The sequence below is a fragment of the Rhea americana genome, unplaced genomic scaffold (assembly GCF_003343005.1).
Source record: "Rhea americana isolate MKP2758 unplaced genomic scaffold, rheAme1 scaffold_4, whole genome shotgun sequence".
NCBI classification, from domain to species: Eukaryota; Metazoa; Chordata; class Aves; order Rheiformes; family Rheidae; genus Rhea; species Rhea americana.
The window spans coordinates 12,037,195-12,054,727 of record NW_028186534.1 but is presented as its reverse complement, the minus strand read 5'-3'; the positions used below and the strand labels follow the sequence as shown (position 1 = coordinate 12,054,727).

Sequence of the window (17,533 nt, the reverse complement as noted above, 5' to 3'; positions counted from 1 at the left end):
TGGTTGCTGGGAATAAACCATAGCCAACCGCAGCATGTAATTCTCCATCTCAGGGTTGAATTGCAGTCCATCAAGCAGAGCCTCAACCACAGACCTGTGAATATGGAAAATACATGCAACTTCTACAGTTGCTTAAGCTCTGTCTTAGTTCTGTGCACAGACAGTCACTGCTGAACTCTGATCTCTGCATCCGTATCATTTTGATTCCTGGCCACATCTGTGCCATCCTCCCACAATCCTCTCTCAGGCTGGCACCACAAAATCTAACTCTGTCACTGGCACAGGGTTGCAAGGTCACCCTGTATCTGCTTACGCTCCTAGGGGACCTGTAGAGTACAAAGCTAACACACAAGAGTTTAATTCAACGGAGCATTAGACAGTTTGTATGCAGGAAGGTGTCACTTTGTTGGGCTCCCGTTCCTACAAGAACAGTGACGCGTGTGTATGGCCCACCACAGGAGCTCAGATGAGAGAGGGGAGTAGAAAGGGGAGTTGTCCACAGCAGCTCCCCTCATGCAGCTAATAGAGACCCATTGTTGAATCCCAACTTCTGCCCTCGGATAATCCCTTTCCTCTATTGAATCCACAAGAGCTTTCATGCAGTCCACTTGAAAGCTGGTTCTTAATGAGATTCTCAGCCACAAAGGCCAGTATTATCTGTTTAAAGCAGCAGTAAGATCTGAATTTCTGATACTCCTTATATTGAAGCTGCAAAAAGGCAATTCAAGGTGCAGAAATTTTTAAGAGCAGTTGCCAAGGGAGGTTGTTTTTTCCGGAAAATATCGCTCCTAGAGAGCTTTGCCAAAAAAAGAAACATTTGAGGATGGAGGAGAAAAGCAGGGCTTAGAAAAGAAAGACTGCCCCTACACTGACTTGCGGATGTGCCTCCGTAATGCAGTACAGAGTTACTGCACACTGTCACTGCAGCATGAGTCCAGGAGAACAAGTCATTTCTGCCAAGCAGTTAAACTCCATGTAAGTTTGGGGGTGCCATAGCATTATTAGGAGGGATGCTACAGGAGATTAAATATTGATTTCCCTCTCATTTTGTCACAGTGGGATGGAATTTTCCATAGTGTGCAGAAGCTGTGGAGCTTCAGGCAGTTCTCTGATTTACTATCTTGACACAGCTGTGTAGGGAAGAAATATCACTACACTTTTACAGTACAGGATTTGGGCTGCTTTTCTTTTAAAATGATAGTTTTGTCTGTAAAAGAAGCTAGTACTTATAAATTAAGTTTTCTCTATAGAGTGATCATAATATGAACAGAAGCTGGTAATGTAAGACTTCCCTACAAGGTGCTCATTAAGATGATAAGCTACTAATAAAGTGCACAGGTCATTCTGTCACTCTTCACTCCTATTCTTCAGAGAATCACTCAGGTACTGATAGCTTTTGTCTGCACAATATAATATTTTTTTTCCTGGCTAACTGGAGGTAAAAACAGCTGCTGAGCAGTAGATAAGGCAACCCTCTATAAATTTCACAGCAACCATCAAAAAGTTATTTTTGCTTATTCCAGCTTAGTTCTTGTGTTTCTTCTATATGCATGAGCAGGAGTGAGAGGAGCAGCTGATGACTGAGTAGAAGGAGTCTCACCTAATGGTGCTGCTGCAGAGTTTTGCGTCTGGTGCACCGAGTGCCAGATGCCTTTGTTGTCCTGCTGCAAAAACAATTTCATGATGACTGAAGGGATTTTATTTCTTTATACTCTGTTCAAGAAGATGCAAAACAATAAAAACATCCAACTTCTTTCAAATTTAAATGTTAAGAGCAGCTAGGAATCAGGAACATACACTTTGTCTTTTCTGTTTTTTGTTGGAAGAAGCCTAGAATGAAATCAAATTCATTCTGAAACTACTAAGTCAGGGCAGACAGCAATACCGAGCTGTCATTTTTCATTTTAGGATGGCATTTCCCCTCTTGTCAACAGGCAGCTGCTCTCCTGATAACAGCCTTGCCTTGTTGCCACAACCCTCCTTCTCTCTAACAGGATCACTTTCATTTATTGCTTGTCTAATGGGATTATCCCCATCACTCCTGTTTTATCTGTCCTTTTCTGATGAGATCTCCTTCCTTCCTCTCCTACTATGCCCTTTCCCTTGTCCCCACATGCATATTCCCCTTATCCCTCTTCCTTATCTCTCCAAACACTGAATCTTCATCACTCTTTAGGCCCCATAGAACAAGGATGTTGAGCTAGACTAACTTGCATAGTCTAAGTCCTGAGACCCACCCCCATAACCTCTGTATCAAGGCCAAAGCATCTGAGCTGTTTTTAAATGTTCTGTCATAGTTCAAAGATTTCAAATGGCAACTCCTATCTCCCTTGGTAACCCTCTTCAGTGGTTATCAGCTGGTAAATTTTCTTAAGAAAAAAAAATCCAACTGATATTTTTGTACCGTTGCTTACAAAGGCACAATTAAAATGTTTCATCTCAAGTAGCAGCTCCAAGACTTGCACTGCAACAATGATTTCTAAAATACAATTATTTCTATTTCAGACTCCACAATTGCTTCTGTTCTACATTTTGTTGACTCCAGAGGTTTTTAGTTGTGATAAATTTGTGACTTGAAATAGAAATTAACAGACTCAGAGCATGGAAAAATTGTTTGAAACTTTACTGTTTAGAAGAGTTGCCATTAATCTCACTGCTGCTTCCCAGCCAAGGCACTGGACTAACTGTTACCTTTATCAATAATATACAGGGAATCTTGAGAGGAAGTATGGTAAAGTTACCAGTGTGCATTTCTAGGCCAACGTACCTAACCAAAGGCTAATACTCAGTTATTGAAAACTGAATTCATATTCTCCTGAGCCCAACAGACAGCACATTCCCCCTAAGTTTTCAGGAAGGAGAGGCTGAATTCTTACTTTCAATCAGCTAAAGCTTAACTTCAGGCCATAACTGTTTGCAACCCTGTCTCCTCTTTGGCTACACAGGAAAGGACATCTGCTCAGGCTTGCTTTTTTTCTTGGTGGTGGTAATAGACCTCTCATTTTAAACAAGGAGGCATCCTTGCAGTAGTAACCTCCAAGAGTTAACCAGCACTACATTGAAGGTTCTGACTAAAGCTTTTATCTCCAAGTATCCTGAAATACTTGCCAGATCATAACTTGTCATCACTTCCAGTCTGCTAAATCCATTCACTTTTTGACTGAGAATATCATTCTCTGAATTTGTTTCAAAAAAAAAAAAAAGGTGCTGTGTAATCTTAACTGTAAAGCAGAATAGTCTTAAATCATATTTTTCTACTTGATTTATTGCTAAAGCAAGAACCTGCTGGGTGACAATAAGTAGCCTAGGTTTATTTAAAGGGTAGAGAGATAGGCAATAGGTCCAGCACCATTTGAACATTTCATATATAAAACCAAGCAGAGAATTGCACAGTTGTGAAGTTTCTCTCCTTAGTACTTACTGCAATCTAGCACATTTAACTTATTAATGTGAAAGGATGTTCAAAGAGCTTTAATTTCATCACATATAGCCAGTTTCTGACTTTGTTTTCTTCAGCTCTACCATTTGGAAGAGGACACAGGCTAGCACACAGGCTCTGACTTTTACCAGCTGTAGACTTTAGGCCTGACATTAGCAACAGGAGCTATTGGTTGACTGAATGATCTAAGGTTCCACTTGGCAATAGCTCACTTTAATGTTCCCTAATCAGTTCTTTTGTAGTGCAGTTTGCCTGCTGGCCAAAGGTGTGAAACAGCTGTGAGCATGGAGTATTAAAGGACTAAAACCCATAAAAGTCATCCCCTTATTGGTTGAAAGTAGGTTCTTCAATAGATCAACTGGCAACTGATAGGTACTAGCATGCAAATAAAAAAAATCTTCAGCTCAAAATCCAAAGTGAAGCACTGGAGGAGGGGGAGAAAAAATTTCTTTTGGATTGATTTTTTTTCAAGTTTTTGTTTAATGAGCAGAATATTTTGCAAAGGAAACTAACATCAATGGGGGAAAAAAAATCTCACTCTTGAAAACAAAACACTTCTGCTTTTCTTTCTAGGTAGACTTTTTTCCCAAACAAACAATTTGCTGAACATCAACATGAATTTGCAAACTCTTTTGGTCAACCTGAAGCTGCATGCTTATGAGGTGATGTTTCAGCTGAAAACATTCACTCATCTTTACTGCTAGCTACAAAAGTAATCTGCTTATACTGCATCTACAACAAAAAGCACATCACCACAATTTCAAGAGGTTATTTTATTCCAGAGATAATTCCCAGCTTCTAAAATTCCAAATTTTATGCAGCTCCAAAGGCTGGGGATGCATGGATCTAACACTGTGGTTTATACCTTTCTTTAGTCTAACTGCAGTATATTCAGGTCCATTATATGCATAATATTCTTTCTAGACTTGAAGACTACTTAACCACATTACATCTGATCTTCAATCCTGTTTTTCATCTGCAGTCAATTCTACTTACAAAAGAAAAAGTTTTGTCCTCATTATTTCCACATCATTTCTGTTATTTTAAGTAAAACAATTTACTACTTGCTCCAGATTGATTCCCTACCTCCACCTTCTTTCTACAGGCCTGCATAAATAAGGAGGATGCGGAGAATGGATAAAGCTTGCACTCCACCATCAAAGGTGCTGCAGGAAACAATCCTTGCAGCCTGGATCTGAGGCAGAGGAAATGCAGAATGGTGAACTCAATTCCATTTTTTGTTTCTTGTTTTCTTTTCAAATGCAATGAATGTACATTGAAGAACAGCCACATGGTTTGTCTTTAAGATCTGTGGGTGCCCTGACGAACCATGCCTATCACAGTCTGATCATTCTAGCCAACAAGTGGCATGGGCCTGAAGGCTGAGGCAGAACAAGCCCGCGGGAAGCCTCTCTCAAGGGACACAGTTCAAGTAGGAGCTGCTTCCTTCCGCCACGGATCCATAAAGGAGGAAGTGCTGCATATCACTCTGGGACACTTCAGAAGTTCTGCAGTTAGTTTCTTCACCTTTCCTTTCTCCTTATCCTGAAATGAGCCCATATCCCCTAACACAACCTCATCTCCTCCCTGCCTGTATAATACTGGGTGGGGGCTATTTACATTTCAGGGGTTCTTTTTAATGCCCTCCACATCTTTTTTTCTTTTCTAAGTTATAGTTGAAAGCTCTTCCTTTTTTTTTTTTTTTTTTTTTAAAAAAATGGTTTCTCTCATCCAACATTCTCTTCCTCATTCTCTAATCATTATAAGTGGTGGACTCCTCAGCAAGAGGAATTTGTCCTGGATTTCGGTGATCTGTGTGTGACCTAACTGCTACAACACTGAACCGCTAAAATCTATTGTGAGCACCAGATCTTCACTCAGCATGGAGCTTAGCCTCCTTTCAACATGCCAGGCCAACCTCAGAGTAGCTATAACTTACTCTGAGTTTGCTCATTTACATTAACTTAACATTGATGTAGCCATATACACGACTGATACCTGCTGCAGGACATTGGAAAATGCCTAGTTCTTCATGGATCATAGACCTGTTGTACCCACTTTCCTCATCAGGCAGCCACACTTATTCAATATGCAGGCCTGACAACACCCTTCTGGAAGGTTTTTTTTTTTTTTTTTTAAAAAAAGGATAATTTAGAGGAAAGGCGCAAACAAGGAATAAGTGTAATTAAGTTGCATTAATGAGCAACAGTAATTAATTGGGGGAAAAAGAAAACATACCAGTTCTGATAGCCACATCTCCCAGCATAAGTGAAAGTGGAAAAAGAACATTTGTACAGCCATCCCTGTTACCCTTTGGCTGGTATATTCTGAAGTGCTGTTGTAATTCTTTGTCTTGCCTAATCAGTTTAAGATCATTTGGGATTTTTGAACAATGCTTTTCAGAAGAGTCAGGCCTGAAGCCATACCGGGGAAGCAAAGTGTGAGGGAAGGATTAAAGAAATAAAAACATTAAGTGCTTAAGTCAAAGACTGAGTAACGTACCTTTCTTTGTCCCCTTCCAAAGGATCCAGGAGGCAAAATACTTTTTTGTAATAGTAGAAGTATGAGCAGTAAGAGAACATGCACTGTTTCTGTGCATTTTTTCCCCTCAAGATGCCAAGAGCCACCTGAAACTTTGCATTCTGACCAGGTGCTGTTTTAAGTGAATTTCTTGTAAGGTTAGTTTTCCTTCTCTCTACCAGTAGGAGCCACAGCTTCTGACTGAGTACATACCTAGAAGGATAGCTGACATGGCAGCAGCCTTGCCATCCGTTTCATCACTTGATGAAGAAAAAGCACAGCCCTCTTTGAAAGAAATCTGCCTGACAAAACATGCTGCCTCCCATATTGGTCAATACTGTGCCACTCCAAAAAAGGAGTTTTGTTAACAGCAGGATACAAGCTACTGTGCCATTTGACAACATGCACAGCAGTGTAGGTACAGTTACTTGGCACTTTTTACCTCCTTTTTGGCCCGGTTCTTTCATGTATTACACTCATTCATAGATGCCTACCTGACGTTCTCTGGAGGGGCAGAAGAAGGAATGAGAACAAACATGCTCTAGGTAGACTGTTCAGAAAAAACAAAATTCCATTTATCTGGAGATTAATCTTCTCTTTCCGAATTAGAAAACACTGACTTTACATTTCTGTTTTAATGAGAATTCTTTTCTTCTCAGAATGAAGATTGTTGAAGAGAGATGTGTTGTCCATAAGATACTATGTTGGCCTCATTGAGTGCAAAAAAAAAAATTCAAAACCAAACCCATGCTTTGTCCACTATCTGTGCTGAACAGCCAGATTATTTCACTTGTCAGTTCAGAAAGGAATTATTGTCAGTAGCAATATGAAGTCAAAAGAAATTCAAATTATTTTCAGGTCTACACATTTTTAACACAATGCCTCTCAAATTGACCGAGCTTTGATGACATATTTACAAAGACCACCTAGGTACTGTAAGGGAGATTAAGTATCCATATCTCTAGAACTATGGACTTAACATATCTCTTGGCTTTGATATATACCACTAAGGGTCAATTAATACACATGCCATTATTTGGTAGCTTCAGAATCACTTTCTGTCCTATAGGGTACAGAGATAAGAATCTTCTACTGGAAGTAAAATAAAGGTTAAGGTAAGCACATAATAAATATTATCAGTTAGAATGCCTTAATTCAAGCCCAGTACAAGTGGGGAGAGGGAGGAAAAAAAAGAGCAGTGGGGAAAAGATGAACTACTAAGAATCCTGGAATCCAATTCCACACTTAAATTACTTCCCCTGTTTTTTGATAGCAGCAGCATCCATCTTTCATGCTCTCACATCCCTTCTTCCTGGCTGTTTGTGCTATACCTACATGTACTGCAAGTCTGTAATATCATATTTTGTTAGGGTACCAACTCCCAGTCCTTTGCATTTCTTGTGCCATAAAAAGAGCAATTGAAGGTTTTGCTCAAGTGGTTCCCTTATTGCCAAGTTAAGAGTGCCCTCTGTTGGGGACAGGCATCACTTGGGACTCAAGTGCTCGTCAAGCAGCTTGCACAAGTTAGAGACATTTCCCTTCTTTCACAGTTGAAGAGTTTGGGCACACTCCCCCTACCCCCTCTACTGTTGGCTCCCAAGGAAATCACTAATGGATGGTAAAAATCAGTTGCTTCCTTCACCCATGCCTACCTAGCACGGAAGGATGGAGGTTCAGCTATCTACTGCCTGATGCCTCTCATGCATCTTATGATTCTCTCCCTCCCAAGTAGGGCATTATACTAGTATCAGATACTTAGACCTCCATAAGATAAAGAAAAACCTTTTATTCAGTAGAATAGAGCACTTACGTTTTTAAAAACATACATTCTTTCCCCTGCAGCCAGTAAACCTATTAAAGGCTATATTATTGACAAACTTTTTTGGGGGTGTTTGGGGGGGGGAAGTGTGCTACATAAAATACCACATTTGAACTAAGAATTGTAAGTTTAGCCAGAAAACAGAAGTCCTTAAAAAAGTAAGTTTCCATAGCTATCTCTTAGCAGAAGGATATAGTCTCCAACAGCTAGGGAAGAGGCTTTACAAGAAAACTTGCAGGAGATTATCCAGTAACCCAGATCAAAGTCTTTCACCTTCTGTCTAGTGAGGAAGGTCATTAATCTGTTTGTAGAAATTTTTTTCCCCCTCCAACCTCTGTTGTCAGCCTAGAGTTTTCACTTAATTATGTAAATTTAGATATTATTGAAACATTCCTCAGTTGCTAACATTTCAACAAGACAACTCCTCATTTATGGTTTCACTTGTCCAGTCCTCTTCCCCCTCACAGCAAAGAGCTCAGAACAAAAAGAAACAAAAGCCACCCACTGCTTCCCCGTGCTGCTCAGTATTTTAGCTTCAGAGGAATGTGTCTGTTATAAAAATAGTCTAGTTTTTACTTAGACTTATGGAGGGAAGACATCAACCCAAGAAGGATAAGCTAATTATTTTCATCATCTATAAGCAACTGCTAAATGGAAGAAAGAATCAGACAGTCCACTGAAAACTGTCCTTGATTTCAACACAGAGCTGAGTTTCATTTGAATATGCAAGACTTCAGAGGAGGATAATCAACAGAAGTCTTATTTTTGGTGGGTAAAAAAAAAGAAAAAAATAGCAGAATTTCTCTGGAGCAAACTTCCAGCAAGGTCAGTAAGAGTACAACGTATCAGCAGCTCTCACTGTAGGCACTATGCAAACGAACACATTCAAATTTGCTGAATGCATGCATTTAGGCCAAGCTACCCCGCAAATAAGATTGCTCCAGCATCAGTTGAACTATTTACTTGTTTTGTTCATCCGCTGCATTATGATGGATTTTATAGACTATCTTTCGCCTTAAGTACCTCATGCTTCAGGACATGAAAGTCCTCACACTTCCCCGGATGACAGCTCTGCAGATAGGACACAGTCTCAAGTTGAAGGCACATTCTGCGCATGCTACCAGGTGACCACAAGGAACAAAGACAACAGACACATCTCTGTCCATGCACACTTTGCACATCCTCTCCTCCTGCAAGCGTCTGAGCTGCTCTTCTGTGCTCAATGGAGTCTCCTCTTTAACAAGGGAAAAAAGAAAAAAAAAAAAGAGTCCAGTGTTAGCAATACAATTATTCCAGAGTGACAATCCTATGATCTGAAAGTCATGTATTCCTGCAGCTTGCTCATCATTTTGTTCAGCGACTGAAAGTGGCAAAAGTGCTATTCTCAGGCAATTTCTTTCAAGTTGAAAAAAACCCACAGCTCTTCTAGACTCACTTCCACATTCATATACATATGTGGGAGCAGGTAGGTAAGAAGGTATCAACATCATTACACTAAATAATGCAACTTAACCCTGGTAAGCCAGGTTTGCAATATCAGTCTTTCACAGCAGAACCCCAATTCCTGAATAAATAACGTTCAGTCACAAGGCAAACTAGAATACATTGCTTTTCAGGATTGACAAATTAACATAGTAAGCATTAATATTGCTGCCATAAGAGCTGTCCTAGTTTTGGCCTAATTTCCCCACCACTGGCACTCCAGTGCACCTGATTCCTTCTGTTGCACAGGTTGTATTTCTTCTCTTGAACATGATGTTTCAGTCTCTCTCTGAACACGGCCTGTATAAACAGGAAGGAAGATCACATTAAGTGCCACCCCTTTCCTCTTCAGACAGTGCTGTGCTTAAAAAAGTAATGTCCTCTGTTTCACTAACCTCAGAACACACACCTTTACAGAGCTGCCAACCCCACACATAACCTGGCCAAGCTGATGCTCTCACATCCTGCTAAGGAGATTAACATACATGTTCTCATTACATTCTCTGCTCAGAGAACCTGGTTTAAGTTCTACTGAATAGTGGGAAACATCAGCTGGCTCGTTCCTGCTCTGGTGCTACAATTTAATCACTCCCTCAGTTTGGTGGGAACTGTTTTATTTTGGCCTTGACACAGCTAAAGTGGTAGACTGTCACAGAGCCAAGAGCTTTGGAAAGCAGGCTTGCTACCAGAAGAAAAAAAGTAAAAACATGGAAAAGAAATCATTAGCTTCAAATAAATTCATTCAGCAAATAGACTCTGTGGAACAGATAACACAGATGCAGGTAAGTTAAGAATGTACATTATCCAAACAAATGGAAAACAACTATTTGACCAAGCCCTGAGTTCAACTTTAAATAGGCTTGGAGCATGCATTTACCCTAGAAGCCTTCAGACAACTGCCTATGTCTAACTGTCTGCACCAACAGACCTGAATTTACGGATAAGCCTCCACAGAGTGAGCTGCCAGCTCCTTTAAGAGCAGCAGCAAAGAGCAAAGATCTACATCACACCCTACCGAAGACAGATACAATTACTAGTACTCCAGTACTTGCAGCCTCTTCAGGCATCATGAAAGCAGGATCTCATTCTGTAGCCTCTCAGAGAAAGTCAAGCTTGGGTACATTGCTACACTGAATTCCAGGCTAGGAAGAGAAAATGCAGACCCACAAGACAAGTCCACAACAGTGCTCAAGATTAGGTGAATAAGAGGATAGACAACCACCAAGAATACAGGTGGGCAAGTCAGGCGTACCTCTGCTTTCTTCTGCACTGTTGGTCCCTTCCCAGTCTGTCTGAAGCAGATCAGAAATCAGTTCAGACTCAGAAAGGTAGTAAGTCCCAGTCAGCATGTACTTATTCTCTACCAGGTCAGCCACCAAGGTGGGGTCAAAGCCCATCTGCAGGATATTCTGCACTACAGAAAACTGATCCAGAAGAGGAAGAAACTGCAATTCCCAATTCCTCACCGGATCTGTAAAGTAGTGAGCATATAGCTATCAATGTCCAGATTTACAGGGTTTTTTTTGCTTCTGATCATGATTCAAACATACTTTTGCTTTTTATGAAATTGCTTGCAATAAGATTTTCAATGTTTCATTCTAAAGTGTCAGTGGGTCTGAGTCTTCCAGGCTTGTCACCAGTACAAAAAAAAAAAAAAAAAAAAAAAAAAAGAACTGTTTCCACATCTCAGAACAGAAGGCTCAAAACTGCTTCCACGGAGGAACATCCCAGGTCTCTCCTACCTCTTCACCTAGCTCACCCATTCATCAGGGAAGACAGAAGTGGGAAATTCAGCTGCAACCCATTCTAAGGGAATAGTTCCCCAGGATCAACACTTTCATAAACAGCTGGATCTCAGGTCTCACACAAAATATATTTCAAATGCTATAGTCCGACAAAGACTCTTCAGACAGACAAAAACACCATGAACATGGACAAATCAAAGGAAGTTTAGGCAAACTCCCACAAGTCACAGAGTTACTCTTTCTTTTTAAGATCAAAGACATTTAGCTAGTCTGGATACGTAGATAAATGTGTGTGTGTGTGTGTGTGTGTGTGTGTGTGTGTGTGTGTGTGTGTGTGTGTGTGTGTGTGTGTGTGTGTGTGTATTTGCGCTAAAAACTTCACAAGAACAAGCACTTTTGCTTCTTGTGCTAGAAATTGTTTCCTAAAAATAACGCCGAATAGCTTCTGGAACATCGGAATCTCTCTCAAACACCAATGTACAGAGTACACAGAAGCCGAGATGTGGAAGCTTAGAAAGAACTACAACACTTTCAACAGAAGGCTAAACAGTATGCAGTTACATAGCACCAACCTTGGGAAGCAGAAGAATCTTGGTCAGCTTGGTGCCAGGAATCTCTCTGAAAACGTCACAAGATAATCACGTAAGAGAAGCACCCCATCACCCAAACTCCCATCCACTATACATAAAATACATGCGACTCACTGGGGATACCAGAGTGCTGAAAAAGGACTCTTGAACACCGCTAACAAATTCTCTTCCCCTTGATCGCAACAAGAATTCACACCTATGAGCAGAAAGAATTAAATTCAGTACAGAATTACTAAGTGAAAGCAGTAGTAGTGGTTTGAAGTTTAAGAGCAATCGGTGCTATCAGCTTACAGGCAAATTGCTATATTTGGTAAGAAAGAGGGATTACCATGGCCTTCCTGTCCTTGCATAAAGAAGGACAGCATTAAGCAGCTCATGGTCTCCCCTTAATTCGGTCTTCATGTTTGGCCTCAGATTAGCTGAGCTGTAACATCCTTGTGAACTGGTTTATTATGTTTTGTGACCTGTTCCAAGAAGATCACAATAACTGCCACAAGAACCACAAGGTTTATGGTATCTTTGTACCTGAGAACAGTAGGAACCCAGCTACTCTGACATCAAGTGATATGAATTAACCTTGTAGATAAACTCTAGAGCAAAATCAAAAAAAGCTCAGGTCTGAACTATGTCATTCCACTTCAGCTTGCAGGTTTGATTTTCCTTTTAAAGTGAGAACATCTAGATGTGTAGTCTTTGTCACTTCTTTTGTATAGATCTTTTAAAAAGCTAGTTGCAGTTTAGATAACCATCAGCAAGTAGGTTTCATCATTAATGCAGAAGGTTATGATGGTTAACAAATCAGCCTTTGGGATAGAAAGAAGATGGCTAAGGGACTGAAGCTGACCATCCTGGAGTCAGTGACCTACTGTAAGAGATAACATTCATAGAAAGACTGCAAATACACAAAAATCACTTTCCCTAGGAGTGAGGGGAAATGAGGGGTGCAAGAAGATAATTAGGTTTGCCAGAAGGCCTTTCAAACCAACTATTGATTCTCTCACTTGGGAGAGTGGGATGTACATGCTTTTAGAAGACTATACAAACTAAAGGCAGCCCTACAAACAAGTTCTCCAATCTTTACCCACTACTAGGATTTGGAGATGGTCTTTTGCTGTGCAACTGTGATCTCAGGGACTTGAGATCTCTTGAGATTTCAGAGAATTCCAGAAGGTTAGACTATAGCAGTTTATGTAGTTACACAAGACTGAACATCTGTCCAGCTGATTGCCTAGTTCTAAATTTTTCCACTTAGCTGGAACTAAACTAATAACACAGCCTGGAGGTAATACCTCCTAGTACACCTGTGATTCCCTTCTCTCTTAACTGGAGGTACTCCTGTCTTGTGAGGCAAGGATCCACAGTGTGGAACACACAAACTACGTTTTGGCCTTGCTACGAGAAACATTTCTCAGCCAGGGCTAAGTTACCTTGGGTACCATTTTGCATGTTCTCTCCAAGGGTCATCTCCGAACTCCCAGTTCCTCACACTTCCATCACAGTAAAAGCACCTCACCATATCACCTTGTCCTGAAAAGGGAAAAAGAGATACTATATGCTATACTAGCCCAAAATCAGAAGCTAGAGATTCAGTACAAAACATAAGCCACAGGATAGAACAGATGAGCACATGACAACTTAGCAGAGTTGTGCAAGTTGTTTAAGGGCAGGAATCAGATGATAGTATTGAACCACCAGAACTGTAGCTAGTTGAGATTATTCCAGAACTGGGTCACAAGCTAATAAGTAGCATGCATGTCAGCATCATACCTTTCACATGTGCACATTCCTATCCAATCCCCTCTTACCTCCATTTAGAGTAGAGCTGTAATTAGTTAAATCCACAAACACACTTTTCCCTGCACCACAAGCTACTCCTCTGGATAATCAGTTCCTGGTGCCATCAGTCTGTGGTACTTCTGTTTCATAGGTATAAAGAATTTGCCACAAAATGGTCCCAAGCTATCCAATCTGCCATTGCATTTCTCTTCTCAGCTGGTGGTGGGGGGGATGGGAAACCACTAAATACAAGTAGGACCTGTGCTCAACAACTACTGCTTAAACAGAAGAGAGCAATTCAAATTTTACTTCACTGATAAGAACACAAAACATTCAGAAGAGGTTTCCTCCCAAGAAGACTTTAGTTTATGGACTCTGCCTGTCACTTCATCCCACATCTCAGTTTGATATGCAAATAAAAAACAACCAAAAACCAATAAATTCCTTCATCATAGGGAATAAGTTACATTTGTATTACACAGAAATTGCACTATAGTATTAGATCCCAAAAGACAGAAGGAACCTCTACCCACCAATGTTTAATCAGTTAGGAATGAATATGCCATAAATACTGAACAGTCAGAGCAAGTAAACAGTTTCAAATCTACTACCTAACTAGCAAAACCTTATCAAAGGGAAGCAACTGTAATTCAACTAAACAAGAAATACTTTTGAGGAAAATACGCAATAGCTTTTAGTTCTGTAATGAAATCCTTATGGCAACAACAAGCCAGAATGACAGCTAAAGGGGCTCAGTATCCAGAAGATTTAACTCAGCTCTACATAGGCTTTTGAGAAGGGAAGGCTGTGGCACATAACAGAGCTTATATGAACTGTCATACCAAGTAAGTGTCTAAAGTTCTAACAGTGCTAGTAATAAACTTTTTTTTTTTTTGTATCTTAAACTACACTTTTCTGCCAGTAAAACATCCACTAAGAACACTTTCTGTTCCTGCTAGTAATGAAAAGGAAGATCTACTAACAGACTCCTCAGTGCCCAAACAGGAGTAAACACAGAACTAAATCCTGCCCAAGACAGTAAGTACAACTGCCAGGCTGAAGAAAGAAACTGGTTTCTAACCACGCTCCAAGTGGGTACAGTTATTCAGACAAGCAATAGCACTAAGACATAGTGACATCTTCAAAAAAACAACTTGAACAGGAGTTTAAAATTTAACAACTTTCAAAGCAGTTTATCAGATGAAAAGCATCAAATTCATTAGGTTTCTTCTCATGTCTGAGAATTATAAGCTGTTCTAATGTGCTGTACTAATTTACACCACTAGAAGAGAGCCAGAAGAGATTCCATATCCCAAAGCTTGAAAATGCTTCAATATAAAGCCATAAGCAACACTTAAGGAAGCAACACCAAAAGCCAGGCATGCATTTTTAAAAACACTGCAAGTAACATTTGTATTACAGTGACACCTTCAACTAAGCACAAGCCTTGGTCTAGGATGCAGGTGCTGTGATGACAGCAAGATGTTAGTGCAAGTAAAGCTGCTTTACAAGAGACCACATTTACTCTGCTGAAACCCTCAAGTAAGCACACCTTTCTCTGTATGCTGGGTCCACTTGCAATATCAACAAAACATTTGCACAACACTAGCAAGTTTATCCAGATACCAAATCATTGTTTCCAGACCATGCACTGAATGACTGTGTGTCATTCAGATGGTCCAGTTGAGCAAGATTTGCATCAAACTGAGTCAAACCCTCTAACTGAAAGTTCTGTCTATGAGCTAACATTTTCACTAAAAGGTTTACATAAGGATTCCCAAACAGGAATATACACAAACATACAGTGTTACACAGAAGGAGAATTTCCCTAGCGTACCTACCTGTGTAGAAGAATCCTGCTCTAGCCAGTTGCTCAGGATGTACCTCCATATATTGTGGCCAGCTCTGAAAAGTAGATAGTCTCATCTCCTCTGTTCCCATTTCCGGGTATTCCGGGTGATTGGGAAGAGCTGTCTCCTCACTGTCTATCCTCTGCAAGAGGCTGAGGAACTGCCCATCCACACAGTCAAATATTTCCTCAAGAGGAAACACTTGTTGGCTCCCAACATCCTCACCAGAAATGAATTTACAGGAAGGGAAGAACTTCAGGTGCTCTACCATAGGGCAGTCACCGGGTACCCAGTCCTTCAGGATGCCACCACAACAGAAGCACTGTACTTCATCTCCAGGACCCACAAAGAAAAAGCCAGCCCTGGCCAGATCTTGGGCAGACACAGGTGAGCTATCTGGCCACTGCCAAAAAGTTCTCAGTCTTCTTGCTTCATTCCTCATGATGAATTTGAACAGCTGGGAACGAGCTGTCCTGAGCAGAGTCTCCTGTGGTAGGACCGTATCCCCCATGTTCCTGTTCCGAAAGAGAGGAGTGGATGATTCAGAGCAGTCAGCTGGATTCCTGATGTCAGGCAGCACCAGGCTGCCAGCTCACATCATGCATTGTACCTCCCCACAGCTCATCCTGGTGCACGTTCTGGAAAGCTCATGGTCTTGACAAAGCCAAGTTTGTTCCTGAACTGCAGCTTTGTCACTGTCCCCTGAACTTTTGCTGCGTCCTCACTAGCGCCTGAAGGGAGGAGACTAGCGCTTTCTAACCTCCCCTGCCCATTTACAGGAAAGATGCTTGCAGGAACAGATAGTAGAGGGAGGGCAAAACCTAAGCTGCCTCTCTGGCTCAACCAATCCAGCCTTCAAACTGTATGACAAGTGTTCAGTCATTTGCTCAGCCTTAAAACTAATATTAAAAGTGTTCTGAACTTTTTTGCTCCTTCTAAAAGCACATTTAAGAAGCCACAACAAAGTAAAATAACAGCCAAACCAAAGCAAACGTTATCTCATAATGTCTAGTTTATAACCAAACATTATCCAGAACTTTAGTAGATTTTTCTACCACTTCATTATGCTAGTTAAATATTGAATATACAGGAGTACCTCTATAATAGGTGGCCTTCTGCAGGAGCAGTCTAAGAATAATTATGCCCAGTTTCTAGAGGAATGTTTTCTTTAAATTAAGACAGACAAAACATTTTCTGCCTGTGCTAGAAGAACAAAATTAAGGAGTTAGAGAATATGCTTGCCTATCTAAGCCCTCATCCTACCTACCTGAGAGAGTAACCTCTTTCCCTATACTAGTAAGATAAATTGTAAGTCAATTACTGCTTCCAATGCTTTCTGTATGACTGGCAAATACACTTTCAAAGGTCACACAATTGCATAACTGAGAATCAAGACCAATTTAACTAACACCTAAGAAATTCCTTTGAAGTGAAGTCCCTACACGTGTAAATAAGTGTCACATACAATCAAATCTACTTTCCAAGTAAGTGCTCTGACAATCCATTCGCCATCCAACTCAATAGGTCACTTCATCCTAGGGAGAGGCAGACTACTCCAGTTATCAGAGCGCTAAGCATTGTGAGCAGGCAGATCCAATGTATCACACAGGCATACATTAAATAAGGAAAAATAAATGGAGATAGACACATCTATACCTCAAAAGACCCAGCATTATGAAGCTGGTATACAAATAAAATAGTTAAGGTGGTAGGCACAGTCACATGTAACCCCTGAGAGGCTCTCAGCTAGCACTGCAGCACATTTAAGGGAAAAGGCAACAGGGCATTTTAGCTGCAAGACCTGTAGGTAAAGCTGATAAATCCATCATTTACAGGCATTCCATATTTACCAGTATTTTTAAGAACAAAAGATAGCTTGCTCAGCCACATGCCTCTCTCAGTAAAAGGAAGAAAGAAAAAATTCACTAACAAGTAGAATTTTCTTTCTAAGTATAATCATATAAACTAGTGTTGTAGAAGAAAAAGGCTCTAAATGTTTAGAAACTTCTGTTTCTACTTACACTGAAGTAGTTACTCAAGAATTATGTTTCTAGTATAAGCAGAAGTCCATACAGAAAGAACAAGAAGAAAACCCCTGTTGCTCAGTGATACACAGCAGAATTTGCAGCCTAGGCAAACTTACAAGCATGAAGGGTTTCAGCCTGAACAGCTGATTTTGCTCTCTGAACTCAAAGAGTTGACAGACTTGTTCACCTAGGGCAGTTTTACAATATCAGTTTTGCTGTATTTTTATACTCTGGCAAAGCAAAAACTGTTATTCCCAAACTACAGGAAGCATTGCTTTCTACTTA

At 40.5% G+C, this 17,533-nt stretch overlaps 2 protein-coding genes across 3 annotated transcripts in view; one reads left to right on the top strand and one right to left on the bottom strand.

The window, feature by feature from the left end:
- Window positions 1-5,926, top strand: part of NKAIN4 (sodium/potassium transporting ATPase interacting 4) — a 53,822-nt gene extending 47,896 nt beyond the window's left edge. The window contains exons 7-8 of one of the 2 annotated variants that reach the window (XM_085314183.1): window positions 4,013-4,101; window positions 4,545-5,926. In XM_085314183.1, coding sequence (XP_085170309.1) covers window positions 4,013-4,016 — 4 coding nt within the window. In that variant the 3' untranslated portion in view covers window positions 4,017-4,101; window positions 4,545-5,926. The remainder of the gene's footprint in view (window positions 1-4,012; window positions 4,102-4,544) is intronic. The other variant, XM_085314182.1, reaches the window with a different exon arrangement.
- Window positions 5,927-8,762: 2,836 nt separating this feature from the next.
- BIRC7 (baculoviral IAP repeat containing 7) lies at window positions 8,763-15,784 on the bottom strand. The gene is made up of 7 exons (XM_085314181.1): window positions 15,213-15,784; window positions 13,023-13,122; window positions 11,710-11,791; window positions 11,578-11,623; window positions 10,513-10,731; window positions 9,489-9,560; window positions 8,763-9,012 (listed from the first exon to the last, which is right to left on the bottom strand). Exons 1-7 carry the CDS (start codon window positions 15,730-15,732, stop codon window positions 8,810-8,812), a joined length of 1,242 nt encoding a protein of 413 aa, XP_085170307.1. The 5' UTR covers window positions 15,733-15,784; the 3' UTR covers window positions 8,763-8,809.
- Between the last annotated feature and the right edge of the window lie 1,749 nt (window positions 15,785-17,533).

What these genes read in the sequence shown, in the direction of transcription:
- BIRC7 (XM_085314181.1), bottom strand. Translation starts at nt 15,732, where the DNA reads ATGGGGGATACGGTCCTACCACAGGAGACTCTGCTCAGGACAGCTCGT. An exon ending in AGATTCTTCTGCTTCCCAAG is followed by an intron (nt 10,732 to 11,577) that starts GTTGGTGCTATG and finishes ACTACTTTACAG; the next exon opens with ATCCGGTGAGGAATTGGGAA. An exon ending in TGTGCAACAGAAGGAATCAG is followed by an intron (nt 9,013 to 9,488) that starts GTGCACTGGAGT and finishes CCCTTGTTAAAG; the next exon opens with AGGAGACTCCATTGAGCACA.